At 36.7% G+C, this 26,189-nt stretch overlaps 1 protein-coding gene across 3 annotated transcripts in view; it reads left to right on the top strand.

Annotated features, from left to right (window-relative positions):
- CCDC18 (coiled-coil domain containing 18) overlaps nucleotides 1–26,189 on the top strand; it is a 93,648-nt gene that overhangs the window by 54,477 nt on the left and 12,982 nt on the right. For all 3 annotated transcript variants that reach the window (XM_069478220.1, XM_069478222.1, XM_069478221.1), the window contains exons 18-25: nucleotides 2,363–2,505; nucleotides 6,052–6,215; nucleotides 6,742–6,955; nucleotides 11,429–11,528; nucleotides 12,102–12,218; nucleotides 20,776–20,919; nucleotides 22,817–23,020; nucleotides 26,039–26,176. In XM_069478220.1, the coding sequence (XP_069334321.1) occupies nucleotides 2,363–2,505; nucleotides 6,052–6,215; nucleotides 6,742–6,955; nucleotides 11,429–11,528; nucleotides 12,102–12,218; nucleotides 20,776–20,919; nucleotides 22,817–23,020; nucleotides 26,039–26,176 (1,224 nt within the window). The remainder of the gene's footprint in view (nucleotides 1–2,362; nucleotides 2,506–6,051; nucleotides 6,216–6,741; nucleotides 6,956–11,428; nucleotides 11,529–12,101; nucleotides 12,219–20,775; nucleotides 20,920–22,816; nucleotides 23,021–26,038; nucleotides 26,177–26,189) is intronic.

The raw sequence follows: 26,189 nt of genomic DNA on the forward strand, positions 1-26,189 counted from the left end.
TTCACATTTTTATTTAGTTTTTCTCTTTATAAATGAAGTCAAACTTATAGGAATATATAAATTAGAAAATGATAGTCGCCTGTAATATTACTGTACTTTGCCTTTAGGATCATTTGTATGGACTATACCTTAACTTTTTGTCTATGAATGGTCTTTTATTTACTTATTCTGAATTCATCCTCAGCCTGTTCTCTCTACATTTAAATACATCAGGCAGGTATTCTGTATCTTCTTTTTTAGAGATACCCTCCTATGGCTCGCCATCCCTTTTGTTAAAGTCTAGACCTATTGCTTGCTATGCCTGCTATACAGCTTCATCCTGAAGCATTTCTTCATCTCACCCAAATCCTTTGTCATTGATTGGTTTTTGCAGAATTGACTATGATTCTTGTTCCTTTTAAGGTTGTTTGTATTAATATTTCTATTAATATGATTTTGTGATTTTCTTCTGTTTTTTGTTTTTTCCCCCTTAACTCTACCATTTATTTGTGTTTTTTATTTGGTGATTTTATTTCTTTGTGGTCTTTGTTTTAAAAGATTTTGTATTCTCTTTAACTTCTTTGAGGGTCTATAGAAGTTTATATCTAAAAATTTCTTCGGTATTTAGAGTAACTTTTCTAGTATATATTCTTTCTTCCTTTCATTCATATTCCATTTTGCGTAGGTTCCATTTTGGATCCTTTCACATTATTGCTCATCTTTAGATTCTTTCTTTGTGTGTGCTGTTTAATCAAGAATTAAGTAGGTATCTCATCACCGGGAAATGGAGGCTAAAAAAAGGTAAAAAAAGAAAAAAAGAATTAAGAAAGTAGCTCTTCCTTGATTTCCTTCCCTTTTTACCTGGGTACTATTTTAATTTTATTCTTGGAACTTGAGGTGAAGGGGTAGTTATTAATGGGTTATAATCTATATGTACTTCTAAAGTGAGGGATTTTAGAAGAACAGGGAGGATATTAAGGTTAGAAGCGAGAGGTTAACTTTGAGATCACAGTCATATAAATGTTCATTGAAGACATAAGAGACTGAGGTTACTAGGGAGATAATTTGTAATGAGAAGAGGGAAGATTGACTTGAATCCCTGAGGCATGTGATACATGGAAGCCAAAGTAAGTATTTCGTGATGGAAGGAATGACAATTAGTGTCGTGGGCTACTGGAATCAATGCCAAGTAAAATGAGGGTTGGGAAATGTCCATTGAAATTAGCAACGTAGAGGTCACTGCACTGGTGATATAATCGCAGTTTCTATGGAATGGCCTGATTGCTATGGGTTGAAGAATGAATGAGAAGTGAGACAATGTTACAGCAAGCATAGAAAACTCTGAGAAGTTGGGCTATGAATGAGAGGAAAGGAAGGGTGGTAGGCAGAGGAAAGTAAGGGTATGAAGAAAAGTTTTTTTACAATGGGAAAGTCTTGAACATGTTTAAATGCTGATATATAAAAACAATATAAAAGGCTGGGCATGGTGGCTCATGCCTGTAATCCTAGCACTTTGGGAGGCCGAGGCCAGAAGATCACTTGAGGCCAGGAGTTCCAGACCAGCCTGAGCAAGAGCAAGAGCAAGAATCCATCTCTACAGAAAATAGAAAAATTATCCAGGCATGCTCCTGTAGTCCCAGCTATTTAGGAGGCTGAGGCAGGAGGATTGCTGGAGCCCAGAAGTTTGAGGTTGCAGTGAGCTATGATGACACCACTGCACTCTAGCCAGGGTGACAGAGTAAGACCCTGTCTCAAAAAAAAAAAAAAAAAGGTATAGAGAGATTGAAGGTATAGGAGAGAGCAGAGATAGTAGTATGAGGTTCCTGAGAAATTGGATAGGAATTGAATCCAGAACACCCCTGAAGGAATTTGTCTTATATAGGAGGAAGAGTACCTCTTTTATTGTATGTAGTAGAACAGAGGAAGAATGAATAATTTATGATGCTTATGATGTGAGCAAATGCAAGTTGTAATGTTTTAGATTGGATGGGAATCTAAGAATCTTTCATTAAATAAGCCAATTTGTGAAAAAGGAAAGGAAGGAATGGCTTACGAGAAGAAAGAACATTTCATATAGGGACAATAAAAAGGGGAACATTTACTACTATTTTGTTAAATTTTTATAATACTTTATGACACTTTAGTGTTACAATGTGGCCACTTCACTAAATATATAATATGTATGTGAAATATCTTTATTATTAAAAAGTAAATTGTGCTTTTATATTTTCAAAACATTGCTTCCTGGTCTGGACTTCGTATTTTATGATGTATCTTGAAATTGGATGATAAGCTAGCCTACATATTTATAAAGGTATCTTTTGTCTGAATAATGTTGAGCTGTGATTGAATTTAAAAGACTTACTGAAAACTGCTTTACAAGGTATCAAAATTGGAACAAGAACTTCAAAAACAAAGGGAAAGTTCAGCTGAAAAATTGAGAAAAATGGAAGAGAAATGTGAATCAGCTGCACATGAAGCAGATTTGAAAAGGCAAAAAGTTATTGAGCTTACTGGTTCCGCCAGGTAAAATATGAATGTGTTAGTTTTATTTACCTTTCCATTTCAGTGTCAGTAGCATCTGAGTTTCAAAATCAGATCATGTTCAATGGAGCATTTGCTTGAGGAATTAATTTTTCCATAGTCTGTGTTCCTGGAGCATTTTGTTGGTATCTCCCTTGTATCCTTTGTGGCTTTTTTTTGTATTAATAATTTAATACTTTAACCTTCCTACTATATTGTAAGTTCCTTAGGACAAGGATCGTATCTGGTTTATTTTAGCGTCCTACACAACTAGCACAGTTCGTTATACCTTATAGACACTCAACAACTGTTGTATTAAATTGTAAATAACATTAAAAGCTGCAGGCAAAAATGTACTCAAGGCCGGGCGCAGTGGCTCACGCCTGTAATCCTAGCACTCTGGAAGGCCGAGGTGGGCGGATCGCTCAAGGTCAGGAGTTCGAGACCAGCCTGAGCAAGAGCGAGACCCCGTCTCTACTAAAAAAAAATAGAAAAAAATTATATGGACAACTAAAAATATATATATAGAAAAATTAGCCGGGCATAGTGGCGCATGCCTGTAGTCCCAGCTACTTGGGAGGCTGAGGCAGGAGGATCGCTTGAGCCCAGGAGTTTGATGTTGCTGTGAGCTAAGCTGACGCCACGGCACTCACTCTAGCCTGGGCAACAAAGTGAGACTCTGTCTCAAAAAAAAAAAATGTACGCAAATAGAGGAAACTTTCAGGGAATCTAATTGTATATGGAAGGGAGTAACTTAATAAAATATAACAGTGGTTCTAAGTCTTGACTGAGCATTAAAATCACCTGAGGAGCTTGTAAAGTATACTAATGCCTGGGTGTCACCTTTAGATTAAATCAAATCCAAAGATTCTAATTTCCCGCACTGAAGCTGAAACCACATATCCCCAGGTTCCCTCTCCCCCATTGACAGGAGTCCTTTGTTCTCAGAGTAGCAACTTGCTTCCCTAGCTGTCCTCCACCCTCTCAGCAGGGTCAAGCGGGTGTTCCATGTTTAAGGCTAAGACCATTGTTCTTCAGACTTTCTTTCTTCTGTTGATAGGTGTTTACCCACTAACATAGTGGTCTACCTTGAGTTCACAAAGACTAATCATATTATAACTTTATCCTTATTTATGCCAGACACCACAAGATGCCCTATATTTACAGGTCAACTTTCATTTCTCACACTAATTCCCAAAAAGTTCTCCATATGTTCTGTTTCTTTCTCTCACCCTAACTTCTGAAAGACTTCTACTGTGCCTTTTGGAATTCATAGTCCATTCTGAGAGACAGCCCCTATATTCACTACTTTTTTCTCTTGCTGTGACAGAAACCTGATACTCCCCTGAGAACATTGCTTCTTCCCCTGTAGCCCTCTAAAGTAAAAACTCTTCCCTGTAGCTCTTGTACCCAGAGTCAAGGCATGAGGTAGTGTATTATTATACTCCATGAACCTCATGTCGTCAGATCATATCATCGCTCTCTGTTTCTGGCACCTATAGACCACCTGACTTACTGTTGCTGTCTACGATACCACTCCTGTCATTATTCTTGGAGATTTCAATATATATCTAGCTGATTCTTCAGACACCTTGACTTCGTATTTTTTAAAATTCCTGTCCTCTAATGATCCTGATCTCTAACATACCACGCCATTCACTTCCATGGTTTACCCTAGACCTTATCATTTCCAATATCTGCAGTTTCTCCAAAACCTGAATGTTATGTATCTACCACTATGTTATTACCTCATTCACTCTAAAACCCCAAATCCAACAATTCTTTGACCCGACCAGGACTTCTAATCCATTGGTTTCACCACTGTCTCATTCCCTGATGCCTTCACTTTTTTCTTTACCAGGCTTAAATTCTAATTAGTCATTAAAATCACTAATTTGCATATGCCCACAACTTCCTTACCCTGTACTTGTGTTATGCAGTACTGAGTATGTTCAACTCAGACTACTCCATGCCTGCATCTTTACAGAGCCTGGAGAAAAATATAACCATTTTGACTAGTCTCGCTTTAAATTCTTATCTTCAAATTTTAAGTGTTCCCTTAATGCTGCCTGGTAAACATAATGATTTTTACTCTTGTAAAAGATTGTTTTACTCCTTTGTCTCATCTTTCAAAACTCTGACAACTTTTCCCCATCCTGGCTCTCACTGATGATCTTGCTTTCTGCTTCCTTAAAAAAAAAAGGTAGTAATTCACACCTGTAATCCTAGTACTCTGGGAGGCTGAGGCAGGAGGATTGCTTGAGGTCAGGAGTTCGAGACCAGCCTGAGCAAGAGTGAGACTCTCTCTCTACCAAAAATAGAAAAATTAGTCGGTCATGGTGGTACCCACCTGTAGTCCCAGCTACTTGGGAGGTTGAGGTAGGAGGATTGCTTAAGCCCAGGAATTTGATGTTATAGTAAGCTACAATGATGCCATTGCCTTGTAGCCTGGGCAGCAGAGCAAGACCTTGTCTCAAAAAAGTAGAGGGTGGATAGTAACTGCTTCTTCCCTTTTAGCCCCCACTCTTTTGATTTCTAGACAAAACAAAACTCTTCTTGATTATGGCTCATAGGCACTTTCAGTAGGAAAAGTTAAGTCCTAAATACTGATAGGAAACTTATGAACTAAATAATTAAATCTCATAAGAAATATGTACCCTAGTTCTAAGAAATCTTTTCTTCATGAGGACTTTTCTGTTTTCTCTGTTCCCACTATTATTTCCTAAATTGCAAACTCAATTTAGGAAATTTCAGAGACCAAAACAACAAAAACAAAATGTTGAAACAAAGGAGCATGAACTTGATAACTCTTCCTGTTATCAAGGATAACATTAGCAGTTATTTAATTAGCGATTATTACTTTTCAATTACCAACAAATGGACTTAAGACAGCCTCATAGTATGTTGATTTGTCTATAGATAGAGGAGCTTCCATATTGGAATAAGCTCAGGACTGACTGAAAGTTAGTAAACCTGACCCTGTCACTGTCAATAACTATTTTATTATCTCAGACAATTCACTTAACCATCCAGTTTCCTCATCTGTAAAGCAGAGAAGTTGCACTACTCTAGGAATCTCTAGTCCTTTTTAAAGCTAAAAAAGATAGTACTAATAATAATAAAACTCTGTGTAAAAACAACTGATTTGGCTCTCCTGTGAGTGTTAATAGTATGATCTTTATGATGAATAATTGGTCTTCTTCTTTATTGTCTTTGTTGGGGATAATAGAAATTACAGATGAATAGGTGCCTATCCCTGGATGTTCTCAGTACATACAAAGCTAAAGTTAAATGTAGTTAGATTGAAAAGAATGTTAGCCTTGTTAAATATTGCCAGGTAATACAGTTGTATTTAGTGGTATGTAATGTGTAAAGAAGTACAGTCTTTTAGTTGGAGAATTTTTAAAAATTAAAAATGTAATATGTGATTTAAAATTCTGATTAGACATTATGCTGGTATTTGTCCATATATAACTTGTAGACTTTAGTCAGAGACAAGTCAGTTGGTTTTTAAGTTTCCAAATTACCTGTTTTATTGTTTGTCAATAGGCAAGTGAAGCTTGAGATGGATCAGTACAAAGAAGAGCTGTCTAAAATGGAAAAAGAAATAATGCACTTAAAACGAGATGGAGAAAACAAAGCATTGCATCTTTCTCAATTAGATATGATCTTAGATCAGACAAAGACAGAACTAGAAAAGAAAACAAATGCTGGTAAGCAATGGATTAGATGAGCTTAGCTGCCTGTCTATTTATACTTGAGAAGTGAAATAAAGTGAGCATTTGAGATGGTGGGGCTGGAAGAGACAATGAATGGTTAGTATTTTGCCTCTTGCAAATGAATAAAACTGAACATTCTTTTTTTTTTTTTTTTTTTTTTGAGAAAGGGTCTCACTTTGTTGCCCTGGGTAGAGTGCAGTGGCGTTATCATAGCTCACTGCAGCCTCAGACTCCTGAGCTCAAGCAGTCCTCCTGCCTCAGCCTCCTGAGTAGCTGGGACAACAGGCATGCGCCACCACACCTGGCTAATTTTTTCTGTTTTTGGTAGAGACGGGATCTCGCTCTTGCTCAGGCTGATCTCGAGCTCCTGACCTCAAGCGATTCTCCTGCTTTGGCTTCCCGGAGTGCTAGGATTACAGGCGTGAGCCAAAAATTGAATATTCTTAATTATAGTTATTTATAAAGTTCTTAATAAAAATGGTTTATATATAGTTCTAAAATTATTCTCCCCTCTTAATAGTGAAGGAGTTAGAAAAGTTACAGCACCATACTGAAACTGAACTAACAGAAGCCTTGCGGAAACGGGAAGCACTAGAGACTGAACTACAGAATGCTCATGGAGAATTAAAAAGTACTTTAAGACAACTCCAGGAATTGAGAGATGTACTACAGAAGGCTCAGTTATCATTAGAGGAAAAATACACTACTATAAAGGACCTCACAGCTGAACTTAGGTGAGTTAAATAATAAGAAATGATAATCACAATTATAGATATTTCACTGTATTGAGTCCTTGGGTCATATAATAAAATTTATTGTTGAATTCTAGATCTCTAAACTTCTCAACTGCCTTTGGCTCACTGTGTCTCATCCTAGTCAGCCCATCCCATGCTTCATCTAACTAATTCATCTGTTGCTACTGGCTGCCAAAATTTCCATCCTCAGTCTTTGGACAAGTTTATACTGGCCGTAGTAGTAAAAAAGGATTGGGGAAGTGTATAGCAGTGGCAAATAGCAAAAAAATTAATAATAATATTGTTCTTTGTATTAAACCATTATTTTATGCCAGGCATAGGCCAGGGACTTCACATGTGACCTTTCACTCATTTCCTTACAACAAACCTATCAGATACATTTTATCACCTTTTTATAGTTGAGAAAACTGAAGCTTGAGAAAATTAAGTAAAATGCCCAAAGACATATTAATACAAGTAGTGGGGTCTAAAGAAAGGAATTAAATACAAGTCTGTCGAACTCTAATGTCTAGGTTCTTAGATTAGCACTGATGGCATAAAATGCCATACCAGCACACAATGTCAGTACATATCTATAGTGAATGGAGGTGGAGAGCCAGACCAGAGCCAAAGTATGGGAAATTTAGATTTAGAAAAGGAAAACAGAGTTACAAATAAGGATGTAAAAATGTGGAATAAAAGAACAGGATAAAGAGCAGCAAGATGACCCAGAACCTTAATGTTGAACCCCAGAATTCATATTATTCTCTCTCCACAGACTTGTGCTTCGTAAATTTCATGTAGTTTTAAATACTTGTCATCTTAGTTGGATATTTTTAAGAGGTATCTCAAACATGGCCAAAACAGAACTCATTTATTTCCTCATAATCCTGCCCTTCCCCTATGTCAGTATCATACAATTGCTGAAACCCAAAATCAGCAAGATTATTCTTATCTCTTTCCATCTCTTTTAAAATCCAATCTATTAGTAAGTCATACCAAATTTATTCTCAAAATATATTCTGAAATCTGTTGATTTCCTGGCCTTTTTTCTGTTACCACCTTAGCACAAGCCATCATCGTCTCTCACCTGGTCTGTTGCTGTGGCTTCCTAACTGGTCTCCCTGCTTAGATTCTTAACCCCCCTCCCCCCCCTACAATCTATTCTCCACATAATAGATTTACGTTTATGATTTAAAACATAAATCAGATCATATTGCTTTTAATGGCTTCTCAAAACATTCAGAATAAAATGCAAACTCCTTTGGAAATGAAAATCAAAACTACATTGAGATACTACTTGACACCCACTGGGATGGTCATTTAAAAAAAAAAAAAACAAAAACAGGCCAACATGGTGGCTCATGCTTGTAATCTCAGCATTTTGGGAGGCCCAGGTAGGAGGATTGCTTGAAGCCAGGAGTTTGAGACCAGCATGAGCAACATAGTGAGACCCTGTCTCTACAAAAACTTAAAAAAAAAAAAAAATTAGGTGTGGTAGTATCCCCGTAGTCCCAGCTGCTTAGGAGGCTGAGGTAGAAGGATCACTTGAGCCCAGGAGTTCAAGGTTACAGTGAGCTATGATCACACCACTGCACTCTATCTAACCTGGGTGACAGAGTGAGACACTGTTTCTAAACCAAAAGTAAAAAAAAGAAAGAAAGAAAGCAAAAAGAAAAACACTGGAAAATAACAAGTGTTGGCAAGGGTAGGGAGAAATTGGAACCCTTACACATTGCTGGAGGGAATCTAAAATGATGCAGCCATGTTGGAAAACAGTTTCACATTCCTCACTGAGTTGAACATAGAATTACCATACTACTTAGTAATTACACTCCTAGTTATATAACCAAGAGGATTGAAAACAAGTATTCAAACAAAAATTGTACATAAATGTTTTTAGCAGCTCTGTTTATAATAGCCAAAAAAGTGAAAATAACCTAAATGTCCATCAGCAGATGAAGGGATAAACAGAATATGGTATATCCATATAAGGCATATTATACAGTTATAAACAGGGATAAAATAGTGATACATGCTACAATGTGAATAAAACTGGAAAACATGCTAAGTGAAAGAAACCAGACACATGTTACATAATTCCATTTATATGAACTATTCAGAACTGGCAAATCCGTAGAGATAGAAAGCAGATTAGGGAGTGCTATAGACTGGGGGGGGAAGGGAGAATGGAATAGAACTACTATAACTGGTAATGGGTATGAGCTTTCCCTTTGGGATGATGAAAGAAGCACTGTACATAGACAGTGGCAGTCTTTTTCCTTTGGTAAATTGCAGTACAACATGAAGAATATACTTAATGCCACTGAATTATACACTTTAAAATGGCTAAAATGATAAATTTTATGTTATATATATTTTACCGCAGTTAAAAAAAAATCTAAGCTCCTTATCCTAGAATACAAAGCCCAAATGATTAGGTTCCTGCCTACTTCTCTGGCCTCATTTCATACCACTCTCCTTGCTCCTGGCCTTTTTTATTGTACTTAAAATTTATCAAGTTTGTTTCTACCTTTGGACTTTGCCCATAGCTGTTTCTTTTGACTGGGATAATTGTTCTATGGCCAGCTTCTTCTTGCCCTTCACATTATCTCAGAGGAGCCTTCCATGACTACCCACCCTAAAGTCATTTAATGCTCTAACATAGCACTTAATATTATAATATTTTTCTGTTTTAGTTACTTATTCTTTATAGTCTATCATTTCTCCTGGACCTATTACAATGTAAACTCTGTGAGGTCAGATATAGTTATCTTGTTTACTATTAAATCCACAGCATTTAGAACTCTGGCACATAGGAAGCATCCAATAAATATTTGCTAAATCAATGTTAAGTAAATGAATCCATGAAAGAAGTAAATAGTGAAATATTGAGTTCTAGATAATAGATGAATGTTGGAAGCTCAGCTATTTGCATAGACAGAAGTTAGAGTTTTCTTTAGAATTAATTTCATATTATTTTTAGAATATTTGTTTTAGACTTACAACTCTTGAGACTTTTAGAAGAATATTGAACAGCTCATTAAAGAAGCTCAGAATCTTCCTTTAAAAACTCAGTACATTTATCAATATTATTTCATATTTCAGCCTAGAAAATCGTATGAAGATTTTCAAAATCAGTGTTTTTAGCCTTTGTCATATTAGAACTTAAGAGTTTCGAATTAAAATTCTCTGATGATAAGCATCAGAGTGGTAGAAGCCTTAAAATTTTGTCAATATTAAGCATTTTTTTTTTTTTTTTTTTTTGAGACAGAGTCTCACTCTGTTGCCCAGGCTAGAGTGAGTGCCGTGGCGTCAGCCTAGCTCACAGCAACCTCAAATTCCTGAGCGATCCTCCTGTCTCAGCTTCCCGAGTAGCTGGGACTACAGGCATGCACCACCATGCCCGGCTAATTTTTTCTATATATATTTTTAGCTGTCCATATAATTTCTTTCTATTTTTAGTAGAGATGGGGTTTCGCTCTTGCTCAGGCTGGTCTCGAACTCCTGAGCTCAAACGATCCGCCCACCTCGGCCTCCCAGAGTGCTAGGATTACAGGCGTGAGCCACCACGCCCGGCCAATATTAAGCATTTTTATCATACAAAGTTAGAGTTTTAGGAGGGCTAGAATTTATTTAAAATATTTAAAAAATATTTTTATATTAGACTTTAATAATTATATGTAAGGTGTTATTACTTTGAGTAAAATCCCCATGAGAAATACTGTGGTCATTGACTGAACTGTGACTATCAGGGATACCAATCTTGAGATAAATACCTCACTCAATAGTAGTAAAGTCACAGCTGTTACATGTAAAAGACTTTCAAACAATCTCATGATCTATGTATGAAAAAATATGGATAAATATTTTTAAAAATTCTTATAATGATTCAATCTTAACATCCTAGTAGTGCTTTAACAATTAGCTTAAATTGTAATACTACAGTTTGAGTTAACTTCTACCTTTTTAGAACACTCATTGGCTGGGCATGGTGGCTCATACCTGTAACCTCAGCACTTTGGGAGGCTGAGGCGAGAGGATCACTTAAGGCCAGGAGTTTAAGACCAGGCTGGGCAACTTAGTGAGACCACATCTCTCCAAAAAAATTTCAAATTAGCCCAGTATGGTGGCTCATGCCTATAGTCCTAGCTACTGGGGAGGATGAGGCGGGAGGATCAGTTTAGCCCAGGAGTTTGAGGTTACAATGAGCTACCATTAGGTGACTGCACTCCAGCCTGGGCAAAAGAGCGAGACCCCATCTCCAAAAATAGATAGATAAGATAGATAGATAGGTAGGTAGATAGTATTGATGTCAATAATTTTCTTTATACAGTATTCCTTTCCATCTGAGTTAGTTACATATATCCTGTTGCTTTTAATTTATAGGAAAGGTAACCAGGTTGGCCTAACTTTTAAAAACTATTATATTTCTACTCTCTGCTTTGACCTTTTTCCTTTGATCAATTGCAGAGAATGCAAGATGGAGATTGAAGATAAAAAGCAAGAGCTCCTTGAAATGGATCAGGCACTTAAGGAGAGAAATTGGGAGCTAAAGCAAAGAGCAGCTCAGGTTGATTTCCTGATTTATATTTTAATGAAATTTTCTGTTATGTCACAATCACACAAGATTTCAGAGGTTACCAGTTTTTTGTTAAATGGACATTTTTATAGCATTTTTTCTCTGCACATAGGATTTATTAAATTAGAAATATGTCATCTCTTTTTATTTTGATATATTTTACAGATTTTACATAAATTTTGAGAATGAGGGTTAGTGTCTGAACCTTTTGATCTCTTAAATATTACTTTGTAATTAAATGAGTTACTTTCACAACTAAGTACTGGAGGAACAAAAATATTTAGAAAGCATTATTTAGCAGTTTTTATCCAACATAGTATGAAATCTGAATCACTTTATTTGTTATTGATGACTGTAATCATTAAGTTTCTATAATATATATGGAGCTTGTGACCCAGTTTAGTAAAGAACGATTACTTTTCCTATTTTTAAAAATAATTTATTTGAGATGAGTTTATGTTTCAGTTACACTCACAATAAACAATTTGAAAGCACATTACAAGCAAACAAGTTTTCACATCAGAATAAAATTTAACAATAGTTAAATGTTACTTTTATATTTAGGTTACACATTTGGATATGACCATCCGTGAGCATAGAGGAGAAATGGAACAAAAAATAATTAAATTAGAGGGTACTATGGAGAAATCAGAATTGGAACTTAAAGAATGCAACAAACAGGTAAATTATTTTTAAATTACATGTTTTAAATTATTTTTAAAAAATAAATCCTGGCCGGGCGCGGTGGCTCACGCCTGTAATCCTAGCACTCTGGGAGGCCGAGGCGGGTGGATTGCTCAAGGTCAGGAGTTCGAGACCAGCTTGAGCGAGACCCCGTCTCTACTAAAAAATAGAAAGACATTATATGGACACCTAAAAATCTATATAGAAAAACTTAGCCGGGCATAGTGGCGCATGCCTGTAGTCCCAGCTACTCGGGAGGCTGAGGCAGTAGGATCGCTTAAGCCCAGGAGTTTGAGGTTGCTGTGAGCTAAGCTGACGCCACGGCACTCACTCTAGCCTGGGCAACAAAGTGAGACTCTGTCTCAACAACAAAAAAAAAAAATAAAATAAATCCTTAACTGTAAGTGCCCATTCATATAATATGGCTTGCTTATAGGACACATATGATAAAACCACTACATAATTTTAATCATCTTGTACATGCTACTTTATATTTATTTTTCTCTTCTTAATATTATTTTAGATATAATTTCTCTTGTATCAATATGTCACATGTTTATCATAATGAGCACATGTCTGAATATGTGTAAAATATCTCTGGAAGGATTTATAAGTAATTCTGGTAACTGTGGTTGCCTTTTAGAGGGGAACACAATGGGAGGGAGACTTTGTTTTCTCTAACAATATTTTTACCTCATGCACATTATGTCCTATAAAATTATTCATAAGGTCATGTAACATTCACTGTTTCAATGTACCTTAATTTTCTTTTCTTATACAATTAAATATTAAATAGTATATTTTAGGTGTACTTGTAAGCATCTTATTAAGCATAAGAATTCTTTTTTTAAAAAATATTTTTATTCATGTATAATAGCTATACATATTTTGGGGGTATGTGGGATATTTTGATATATATATATATATATATATATATAAAACTTGTAATGATCAAATCAGGTTAATTGAGTTATCCATTGCCTCAAACATTTATCTTTTTTTGTGCATTGGAAACATTAAAATTCTTCTCTTCTAGATATTTTGAAATATATAATAAATTATTGTTAACTGTAATTTCCTTACTGTACTGTTTAACACTAGAACTTATTCCTTCTATCTAACCATATTTTTGTATCCATTAACCAAGTTCTCTTCATCCTTGCCTCCTACCTTCCCTTCCCTTCCTCTGGTAACTGCCATTCTACTTTCTACCTCCATGAGATCCACTTTTTTAGCTCCCACATTATGAGTGAGAACATACAATATTTGTCTTTCTGTGCTGTCTTATTTTACTTAACATGTTGACCTCCAGTTCCATCCATTGTGCTGCAAATGACAGGATTTCATTCCTTTTTATGGCTGAATAATAAATAATCTATTGTGTGTGTGTATATATATATATGCGCAATATTTTCTTTATGCATTCATCTGTTAATAGATACATGTTGATTTCATATTTTGGCTATTGTGAATAGAGTGCTGCAATGAACATGGGAAGGCAGATATCTCTTTGATATACTGATTTCCTTTCTTTTAGATATATAATGCAGGGAGTTAGCTATATTCCCTGTGAAGAGGTTTTTTTCTTTCCGGTCGGGTCTCTCAGGCAGGGGTCATCGCAAAGGATCAAAAAATAGTAGGAAACAGATATAAAAGGATAATAATAATACACAGAGCCAAAGATATAGTTTATAAAGGTTTATGAAAATAGACAAAGGAGGAGTTGGATGGATATATTTCTCCCGTGAAAATATATTAAAGACTGAAACTCCACACAGGTACTTCATAGGGTAGATACAGGCTCTCCCCCTTGGCAACGGGATTTACATACTAACAGGCAGTTTGGTTTAGGGTCAAAGTCTTCTAAAAGGCTACTACAGATCCTTTAACTAACTCTATCTAGGTGAACAATGAGTTACAAAATCTTCTTAGGGCAAACTTGTAACTTTTATAAGGCTATTACTTTAGCAAAAAACAGAGACATCTTGGCTCCGGAGATTGTGTTCTTGGAGACAGAGACGATCTCAGAAGTCAACATGAGCTTTGCCTTGTGCTAATTACTTGAACCCCATGGTTCCATCTGGGCCCGGCTTGGGCATTAGCATATCTATTTGATCAGCTCTCATCTCCGGTGGTGGTGGCGTGGCGTTTGGTCAGCTCTGGCAACCTATGGCCCTAGGTGAAGCCTGTCTTGTCTTTCAAAACAGGTGAGAACTAGAGGCCCAGCTTACAGCTATCTCTTTGAAGCAGCTGTTACTGACCAATGAGACGCCCTCCTGAGGCGAGACAGCTTTTGAACTAACACATTTATTTTTTCTTTAAGGCAAAGCCTTATTGGACTTCTGAAATCAACTCTTGTCTCCAAAAATACAGGGGGCATTTCTATAACTCAGTATTCTTAGGCTCAACAATATACCCAGCAGTGGGATTACTGGATCGTATGGTAGTTCTATTTTTAGTTTTTTGAGGAACCTCCCTACTGTTTTCCACAATGGCTCTACTACTTTACTTCCCCACCAACAGTGTATAAGTGTTTCCCTTTCTTCACATCCTCACTGGCATTTGTTATACTTTATCTTTTTGATAGTAGCCATTTTAACTGAGATGAGATGGTATCTCATTGTAGTTTTGATTTGCATTTCTCTGATGACTAATGATGTTGAGCGTTTTTTAGATAGTTTGCAAATATTCTCTACCATTCTGTAGGTTTTCTCATCACTTTGTTGTTTCCTTTGCTGTGCAGAAGCTTGATGTAATCCTATCTGTCTATTTTTGCTTTGGCTACCTGTGTTTTTGAGGTCTCACACACACACAAAAATCTTTGCCCAGACCAGCGTTCCATAGCAGCGGTCCCCAAACTTTTTGGTACCAGGAACTGGTTTCATGGAAGACAGTTTTTCCATGGATGGAGGTGGGGCTTGAGGGGAGCTCAGGCAACCATGCCAGTGATGGGGAGCGCTGTAAATACAGATGAAACTTCATTTGCTTGCCTGCTGCTCACCTCAGTTCCTAAGTTTCATGGAAGACAATTTTTCCATGGACTCTGGGGGGGGCATGGGGGGGTGGGGAGAGGTGGGGGTGGGGAGCAGAGGTTGGGGAAGGTGAGGAGGGTGGTGGAGCTCTGCAGTCTGGATGCTAATAGGCCACGGACCAGTATCAGTCTGTGGCCAAGGGGTTGGGGACTGCAGTTCTATAGCATTCATCAATATATCCTTTGGTTAAATTTATTCCTATGTATATTATTTTATTTTTGTAGCTATTGTAAATGGGATTGCTTTCTTGATTTCTCTTTCAGCTGTTAGTATGTGGAAATGCTACTGATCTTTGTATGTTGATTTTGTATCTTGCAACTTTATCAGTTCGAGTAGGTTTTTCTAAATACAAGATCATGTTGTCTGCAAATAAGGGTAATTGACTTCTTCTTTTCTAATTTGCATGCCTCCTTTATTTCTTTCTCTTGCTTAATTGCTGTAGCTAGGACTTCCAGTATTATGTTGAATAAAAGTGGTGAAAGTGGGCATCCTTGTTTTCTTTCAGATCTGCTTAGTGGAAAAGTTTTTTATTTTTCCCCATTCAGTATGATATTAGCTGGGGGTTTGTTGTGTATGTCCTTTATTGTGTTAAGGTATTTTTCTTCTATACCTAATTTATTGAGCATTTATAATCACGAAGGGATGTTGAATTTTATCAAATGCTCTTCAGCATTTATTGAAATGATCATACAGTTTTTGTCCTTGATTCTGTTGATGTGATATATCACATTTATTGATTTACATATGCTGAGCTATCTTTGCATCCTTGGAATGAATCCCACTTGATCATGGTGAATGGCCATTTTAATGTGTCGTTGAATTTGGTTTGCTAGTATTTCTTTGAGGATTTTTGCATGCATGTTCATTAGGGATATTGGCCTGCAGTTTTCTTTTTTTTTATTGGGTCCTTGTCTGGTTTTGGTGACAAGGTAATGCTGGCTTTGTAGAATGAGTTTGGAAGTATTTCCTCCTTTTCAATTTTTTGAAATAGTTTGAGTAAAATTTGTATTAATTCTCCTTTAAATGTTTGGTAGAATTCAGCAGTGAATGCATCAGGTCCTGGGCTTTTCTTTCATGGGAGACTCTTTATTACTGCTTCAATATCATTACTTGTTATTGGTCTGTTCAAATTTTCTGTTTCTTCATGGTTCAGTCTTGGTAAACTGTATATGTCCAGAAATTTACCCATTTCTTCCAGGTTTTCTAATTTTTTGACATATAGTTTATAATAGTCTCTAAAGATCCTTTGAATTTCTGTGGTCTCAGTTGTAATGTTTCCTTTGTTATCTCTGATTTTATTTATTTGGGTCTTCTCTCTTTTTTTCTTAATCAGTCTGTCTAAAGGTTTGCCAACTTTGTTTATCTTTTTAAACAAACAACTTTCAATTTGTTAATCTTTGTATGTTTTAATTCTCAATTTCATTTTTTTTTTGCTCTGATGTTTATTAATAATTTTTTTCTCCTCTATTAATTTTGGGTTTGGTTTGTTCTTGCTTTTCTAGTTCCTAAGAGATAGAGAAGCATTGTTAGACTTTATTTGAAGTATTCCTATTTTTTTTTTTTTGATGTAGGCATTTATTGCTATAAACTTCCCTCTATATACTGTTTTTACCATATCCCATAGGTTCTGGTATGCTGTATTTCCATTTTTATTTGTTTCAAGAAATTTTTAAATTCCTTTCTTAATTTTTTCATTGACCCATTGGTCATGCAGGTACATGTTGTTTAAATTCCATGTATTTATAAATTTCCAAAGTTCCTCTTGTTATTGATTTCTAGTTTTATTCCTTTAAGGTTAGAAAAGATACTTGATATGATTTTGACTTTTTTGTATTTGTGGAGACCTGTTTGTGGCTGAAGATATGGTCTATTCTCGAGAATGTTCCATATTCTGATGAAAAGAATGTATATTCCACAGCACTTGGGTGAACTCTTTTGTAAATGTCAGGCCTATTTTGTCTAATACATGGTTTAACTGTAATGTTTCTTCGTTGATTTTTCTGCTTCAATGATTTCTCCATTGCTAAAACTGGGGTGTTGAAGTCTCCTACTGTTATTATATTGTGATCTGTCTCTTTAGATCTATTAATATTTGCTTTATATATTTGTGTGCTCTGGTATTGGGTGCCTATATATTTACTATTGTTGTATCCTCCTGCTGAATTGACTTCTTTATCATTATATAATGACCTTCTTTATTTCTCTTTACAGGTTTTTAGTTAAAGTCTATTTTATCTGATAAAAGTATAGCTACCCCTACTCTTTTTTTGGTTTCCATTTGCATGGACTATCTTCTTCCATCTCTTCACTTTCAGTTTATGTGTGTCTTTATAGGCGAAGTGAGTTTCTTGTAGGTAGCATATAGTTGGGTCTTGTTTTTTAATGTGTTCAGCCACTCTGTGTCTTTTAAGTGGAGAATTCATTGTTATTATGGATAGGTAACGAGTTAACTACTTTCATTTTGTTACTTGTTTTCTCATTGTTTTGTAACTCTTCTCTACCTTTCTTCCTTTCCTACTGTCTTTCTGTGTGGTTAAGTGATCTTTCTCTGGGAGTATGTTTTAATTTGTTGCTTTTCATTTTTAGTATATCTATTATACGTTTTTGCTTTGTGGTTACCATGAGGCTTACAAAAAACATCTTATAGTTATAACAAGAAAAAATCTAAAAAACACTTTAACTCCCTTCTCCCTCAGTGTTTTGAATTTTTGGTGTCACAGTTTACATTTTTTATAATATATTGCCTATCATTATTTTTAATGATTTTGTTTTTTAGTCTTGTTCTGAAGATATAAATGCTTTATACAGCATGATTAAATATTAGTGTAACAAACATGTTAGTGTCCTTTTCTTTTGGCTTGAAACATTCCCTTTAGCATTTCTTATATAACAGATCTGGTAGTGATAAATTCCCTCAGTTTTTGTTTGTCTCAGAAAGTCTTTATCTCTCCTTCTTTTCTGAATTATAGCTTTGCTGTGTACAGTATTCTTTTTTGGCAATTTTTTTTCTTCAACCCTCTGAATACCTCTTCCTCCTACCTCCCGGCCTGTAAGATTTCTGCTGAGAAGCTGCTGCCAGATAGATTGGATCTCCCTTATGTGGTATTTTCTTCTTTTCTCTCACTATTTTCAGAATTCTCTCTTTGTCTTTGACTTTTGAGAATTTGATTATAATGTGTCTTGTAGTATTCTTATTTAGGTTGAATCTGATTGGTGACCTTTGACCTTTCTGTGCCTGCATATTTATATCTTTCTCCAGGTTTAGAAAGTGTTCTATTATTATTTCTTTAAATAACCTTTCTACCCCTTTGTCTTTCTCAGTTCTGTCCCTAACTCCAATAACCCAAATATTTTCTCTTCCGTTTTTGTCCCAAAGATCCTGTTCATTCCTTTTCATTCTTTTTTCTCCTTTGACTTTTCTTGTATGATAGATCTGAAAAGTGCTAAATTCCCTCGGCTTGTATTTGTCTTGGAAAGTCTTTCTCTCCTTTCTTAATGATAGCTTTGCTGTGTATTTTCACATAGTCTGTCTTTGAGCTCACTGATTCTTTCTTCTGTTTGATCAGTTTTCTTCTTGATGCTCTCTATTGCATTTTTCATGTCATTCATTGTATTTTTCAACTCCAAGATTTTTTTTGATTTTTTTTTTATTATTCCAATCTCTATTAAATTTCTCTGATAAATTTCTGAATTGATTCTCTGTCTTTTCTTGAAGTTTGTTGAACTTCCTTAAAACAGGTATTTTGAGTTCTTTGAGAGATCACACATTTCCCTCACTTTAGGATTCGTCTCCAGTACTTTGTCTGTTGGGTGAGGTCATATTTCCCCGAATGTTCTTGCTGCTTGTAGATGTGCAATGATGTCTGCACATTGATAGCTTAGGTATTCATTTTAGTGTTCACAGTCTGGCTTTGTTTGTGTCTGTCCATCTTCAAATGTCTTTCCGGGAATTCTAAGCAAACTGACTGTTGTATTCCCTAAGGCTATGATCACTATAGCTGTCCCAGCATTATCGGGATACATTGCCCACGCTTGCTGTGAGTCTTATGAGTGCTTCAAGGTTGGCAGGGCTTTCTGGCCCAGATGGATCTGGGGAACACTCAAGGAGGGTACTAGGGCTGTGTAGGAATGCTGGCCTGGTACCCAAGTCTAGAAGGCTGTCCTGGTGGTCTAGTCAGGCATGCCTCCCAGCAGATCTCTTCACAGGTGAGATGGGTCCCCAACTGCAACAATAGGGGCTTAAGTTTAGCCTGGTCCCCTTGGGATCTGCTATGGGATAGAGGCTGGAGAGCCTAGTTCTGGTTCATAGGGATGCCTGTTGCCTAGAAAGTTCCTACATAGTTAGGACAGTTCCCTGACTGCAACAGGAGGGACCAGAGCTGAGACTGGGCCCCCTCAGCATCTGCTGTAGGATGGAGGCTGGACAGCTCATCAGGTACTCATCTCCCAGGAAGTCTAAGCCCCAATGGGATAGGTTCCCAACTGCAGCAAGAGGATCTGAAGCTGAGACTGAACCCCTGCAGGATCTGCTGTGGGACAGAGGCTGGAGAGCCATCTTGTTGGCTCAGACAGGCATACTTTTTCCAATAGATCTCAGCACAGACAGGATAGCTCCCTGCTTATATTCAATAACAGGAGGGGCCAGAGCTGAGACTGGGACCCTGCGGGTTCTACTGTGAGACAGAGGCTGGAGAGCTTGTCTTGTTGGCTCAGAGGGATGTGTGTGTGTCTCCCATCAAGTCCCTGCACAGACTGGATAGTTTACTGTTTGCAGTGGGTAGGCCCAGAGCGGAGGCTGTCTTCTCAGGATCTGCTGTGGGACAGAAGTTGGCAAGCCTGTCAGGGAGGTTCAGACTGCCAGACAGTGAGATATGGTCAAGTTTCCCTCTGGGTCCTGATATGAGCAGCTCTGAGCTGGTGCCTCAGCTGAGGAGGGGATTGGAGCAAAGTTACCTGGCAACTTTCAGGTTCACTGCTGAGACCGATGTCAGCAGGCAGACAAGCCTTTCTGCCAAGGCACTAGTGAGGGTGATTCCTCATGGACCCATTCGCAGATGGTTTTGCTTGCAGGCTCATAGGGCTGTAGCCAAGTCCATTGGGGGACTGGGCTGTTTCCATCTTAAATCCAGGAGCAAGCTCGGCCAATCAGCTACCTAGGTATCAATCTGCACTGTCAAAATGACCTTCCTAGGTCTTGGGCTCTACCAGCATTTCACAGACTCCTACCTGAATCCTGGGGTTCCTGCAGAGAGACTTGTGACTGTGGATGGGTCCAGGGTTATTATTCTTTTTCAAGAGATACATGTGGGTTACCTCCTATTCTGCCATCTTGGTGACGTCCAAGCACAAGAATTCTTATGTGTATTTCCAAGTTATGGTTGCCTTAAGAAAAACACATTTTTATATTTTGCTTTTAGATATTTTAGATATGAGCATTTAAAGCTTGACTTGCTTGGAACATGGTTGTTATTAAATTATTTTTCCTTAGTTACATTAATATTGTTTATCTGTTTAAAATTCAGATAGAAAGTTTGAATGAAAAATTGCAAAATGCCAAAGAACAGATTCGAGAAAAAGAGTTTATAATCCTACAAAATGAACAGGAGATAAGTCAACTGAAAAAAGAAACTGAAAGAACACAACAAAGGATGAAAGAAATGGAGAGTGTAAGCAAATTATTTTTCACCTAAAGAGCAAGTTGTAGTCTTCTGATGAGTGAAATGAATCTTTATGTTTTAAACCAGTTGGTTTTAATAAACAGGAACTGTGCCAAGAGTATTTTTAGGGTGGTTATTTGGGCCAGGTACCTATTAGCTTCTTTGACCTTTTAAAGTGTTTTTCTCTGATGGTCTAGGTATAGGTAAGGACAATGTCTTATTTAAATATCTTTGCATTCCCTACAGGTCTTGGCATGGTATCTCTCACATAGTAAATCCACAATATATGCTCATTTGGTCAACAATTATTGACAACCTACTATGTAATAGAATTGAAGGTATAGATATTAATAAGATCCAGTATTTTGACCGTGAAGAACTCCATCCAGAGAATGGATAAACGAATGATAATTGTACATAATTAAGGCCAAGTATATTGAATTGTCACATGAAGTTTGATGATTTCATATCATCAGTTTGCATATGTGTTGACTGGTGAACCCATTCCACCCACTTGCCTTTTTAAAAAGTGAATTTACTTCTATGAGCTCTCATAGACATAACTTTTTCTTGTTTTTAAGTACTTAACTTTAAAACTTCAGACATACCTCTTGATTATGTTTGATTAACTGATTATCTGTCTCTCACCCTGTAAAATATAAACCACATAAGGGTACCACAAAGGATATCTTTCTTTGTTCACTCCTGTATCCTCAGCACCTAGAACAGTACATATCACATAGTAAGCATGAATAACTATTTGTTGAATTATGTACTTAAGTATGGTCTCTGAAAGCACGTTTGTGTCCCAGTGGAGAAAAAAAATAATTTCTGGCCCAGTCATTTCAAGTTCTCTAACAAAGACTGACTGAAAATATTTACATGGAATTTATATTGACTTACCACATAGCTGCACCTTGGGCCTCCATTCCAGACATCAGGGCCCTAGTTATTTGTACTGGTTTCTTTTCTTTTTCTTCCCTGAAGTGTCATTACCTACCATCTAACCTAACTCACCCAGCTGATTTTCACTGATTTTTTTTCTCTGAGAAGCAGTGCTTTACTAGGAATTTAACTGAGTAATGTGAAAACTTTTTAGAAGGAGTAGCAGCTCCACTAACAAGGTTTTACTTTTGCAGAAGATAAGGTCCTGACTTTAACCCAGCTCTGTGGATTAAGGGTGGGTTTTGATTATCCATACGAATATATTTTCTATCTTTGACATGGATGATCAAATGTTAACTTCTCTTTTCGCTTTATATTATTATATATTCTGTCATAAATGTTATATTCATAATGATAAAGGATTATAGTTTGTATTTATTAAAATAGTGTAAAAAGTATCAGTAAGAGTGCCAGATGTATTACAGCATTTTTGTCATTAAAAATTTTTTTTTCTGAATATTAGTTTCACAATGGGTTATAATCATTGTATGTTAAATTTCACAGGGGTTTAGTTGGGAGGGGGACGTTCACTTATTAAGAGAGAAATCAGGCCGGGCGCGGTGGCTCACGCCTGTAATCCTAGCACTCTGGGAGGCCGAGGCGGGTGGATCGCTCAAGGTCAGGAGTTCAAGACCAGCCTGAGCAAGAGCGAGACCCCGTCTCTACTAAAAATAGAAAGAAATTATACGGACACCTAAAAATATATATAGAAAAATTAGCCGGGCATAGTGGCGCATGCCTGTAGTCCCAGCTACTCGGGAGGCTGAGGCAGTAGGATCGCTTAAGCCGAGGAGTCTGAGGTTGCTGTGAGCTAAGCTGACGCCATGGCACTCACTCTAGCCTGGGCAACAAAGTGAGACTCTGTCTCAAAAAAAAAAAAAAAAAGAGAGAAATCAGAGTAAGAAATAGGTTTCCTATATATTTTTCATTTTGCAACCTACAAATATCTTGTGCTTTTCAGGTTGTGAAAGAGCAGGAACAGTACATTGCCACTCAGTACAAGGAGGCCATAGATTTGGGACAGGAATTGAGGCTAACTCGGGAGCAGATGCAGAATTCTCATACAGAATTGCTGGAGGCTCATCGTCAACAAGTCCAAGCCCAGAGAGAAATAGAAAGGCTCTCTAGTGAACTGGAAGATATAAAGCAACTCTCTAAAGAGAAAGTAATCATAATTCTAAATAATTTTATGTTACTGAAAATCTAGAAAATTTTAGTGTTCACTTTTTTCAACAATAGAATATAGTTCTTGCAAAAATAAATTGTGTTGCACTAAAATGTAAATGTACATAATACCACTGAAATATACACTTAAATATGGTTAAAATGGTAAATTTTATATATATTTTACCACAATTATAAAAAGAAAAAAATTAACTATGTTATATTTAGATAACTTTGTAATATAACTAGGAAGTCCTTCAGAACTGAATTTTGTCCAAACTAATTAATTCTCAGTAAACTGAATTATAATGCACTTTCAGACTTTTAACTGACTTCAAGCTCTCACTTTAAGAAATATGAAGCTAATAAATCTTATTTGAGTGAATGTTTTTATATTTGTAGCCACTCTTCAGACCCCTTGGGTGAGGTAAGTTGCTTTTAAAAAGCAAAAGTACTAATATAAATTTTATTTCCTCAGTATTTGGTTATAGTTTAACAACTTGGCTTAAAATATTTAGATTGGAGGGCCAGGCATGGTGACTCACACCTGTAATCCCAGCACTTTGGGAGGCTGAAGCAGGAGGATCAGTTGAGCCCAGGAATTCAAGGTTATAGTTATCTGTGATCATGCCACCGCACTCCAGCTTGTGTGACAGAGTGAGGCCTTGTCTCTAAAAAAAGAAGAGAAGAAAATTAACACAGCAAGCTAATATACTGATATTCTGTGTAGGGGGTTAAGAGCTTGAATTCCTCAGCCAGGCAGCCTGGTTCCAAAACCTAGCTTACCACTGAGCACTTGTTTGACCTTGGGTAATTACTTAGACTTTGAGAAAAATGTGTTTATTGATGTTCAAAAAAACGTTCTTATGATTTTTCTGCTTTCTATATGGTTAACTAATTCAACATAGAAGTTGAGTTAAAATATTTCTATCTTTAATTTTGGTTAAACCTAACTATGTTATTATTCATATTTCTGGATACTTAGACTAGTAAAGAATACATGGGGAATTTTTATTAGTGGTGTATGTTTGGGGTTCTACTAGGAAAAGGGAAGCTATCTACTTTTATCTCATTTCCGTCCTTGTCTAGTATCTAAATAAAGTACAATTGATTATAGTTGATAAACAAAGCTCACTTAATCCAAAAAGTAAGTTAAAGTGGGAAATTATTTATTTATTTATTTATTTATTTTTTTGTTGAGACAGAGTCTCACTTTGTTGCCCAGGCTAGAGTGAGTGCCGTGGCGTCAGCTTAGCTCACAGCAACCTCAGACTCCTCGGCTTAAGCGATCCTACTGCCTCAGCCTCCCGAGTAGCTGGGACTACAGGCATGCGCCACTATGCCCGGCTAATTTTTTCTATATAGATTTTTAGTTGTCCATATAATGTCTTTCTATTTTTTTAGTAGAGACGGGGTCTCGCTCTTGCTCAGGCTGGTCTCGAACTCCTGACCTCGAGCGATCCACCCGCCTCGGCCTCCCAGAGTGCTAGGATTACAGGCGTGAGCCACTGCGCCCGGCCAGGGGAATTATTTAAATTGGTAGTTTTTTGAATCTTATATTTTAATCCAAAATTAAATATACCTTCATATGTTTATCTTTTCATTTAGGGCCAAACCTTGGTTCTTTTTGTATGAGGCATTTGATTAGAATTCTACCTAGTATTTCTTGCATAAACCATACTTAAATTCCATCATCTACACTTTCCAATTTTGGTTTCTTAAAAGTGGAGGAAAGCCAGGCACAGTGGCTCATACCTGTAATCCCAGCACTTTGGGAGGCTGAGGAGGAAGGATCACTTGAGGCCAGGAGTTCGAGACCAGCCCATATAACATAGCAAGACCCCATCTCTACAAAAAAATAAAAAAATTAGCTGGGCATGCTGGCTTATACCTGTACTCTCAGCTACTTGGGAGGCTGAGGCAGGAGGATTGCTTAAGCACAGGAATTCAAGGCTGCAGCAAGCTATGATCATATCACATTATGTTAGCTGGGTGACAGAGCAAGACCCTGCCTCAAAAAACCAAACAAACAAAACTAAAGTAGAGAAAGACTTAAAAGACATTTGTGGCCGGGCGCGGTGGCTCACGCCTGTAATCCTAGCACTCTGGGAGGCCGAGGTGGGCGGATCGTTTGAGCTCAGGAGTTCGAGACCAGCCTGAGCAAGAGCGAGACCCCACCTCTACTAAAAAATAGAAAGAAATTATATGGACAGCTAAAAATATATATAGAAAAAATTAGCCGGGCATGGTGGCGCATGCCTGTAGTCCCAGCTACTCGGGAGGCTGAGACAGGAGGATCGCTTGAGCTCAGGAGTTTGAGGTTGCTGTGAGCTAGGCTGACGCCATGGCACTCACTCTAGCCTGGGCAACAGAGTGAGACTCTGTCTCAAAAAAAAAAAAAAAAAAAAAAAAAAAAAAAAGACATTTGTACCCAAGAGTATAACATCTGTTATATTTTTCATGGGGCCTCCTACAATATTTTACAACAATTTTGACTGCTTCTAGTTGGGTAGCAAATGTTTGTGACTCACTTATTGAGCTATTTCAAAACATACAACTTTGTTTTTACATAAAACCTTTTCTTTTGCATGCATATTTCATCAGTGTTCATAATATATAATAAAATTACATAATTAAAATCACAAGCACAACTAGCATAAGTAGATTTGGCTAAAAACTCAACTGACTCTTGATAAGCAAACTATATCTGGTGAGCAAAAATTCACAGACATACCTCAGAGTAGACTGTTGCCTGCCAAAGTTCAGCATCCTGTGGTTTTACAGAAAGCATTGGTTAGTGAACATCTATTTTACTATGATAGCAAACAGTATACTAATACTCTCCCATTACTAGTCTCTTAAATGTTTAGATTTTAAAGTATACCATTTAATAAGTTAACTTACTATGTGTGTGTTTATATAATATAAAAAATTAAACTACTTAATGTACTAAATTGGTTTAGCTATAATAACCAAATAAAGAAGTTTTATATTGTTTACTTAATATATCATTTTTAAGGAAGCTCGTGGAAACCATTTAGCTGAAGAATTGGGGGCTTCTCAAGTACGTGAAGCTCATTTAGAAGCAAGAATGCAAGCAGAAATCAAGAAATTGTCAGCAGAAGTAGACTCTCTTAAGGAAGCTTATCATATGGAGGTAAAGAAAAATT

The sequence above is a fragment of the Eulemur rufifrons genome, chromosome 8 (assembly GCF_041146395.1).
Source record: "Eulemur rufifrons isolate Redbay chromosome 8, OSU_ERuf_1, whole genome shotgun sequence".
Classification (NCBI taxonomy): Eukaryota; Metazoa; Chordata; class Mammalia; order Primates; family Lemuridae; genus Eulemur; species Eulemur rufifrons.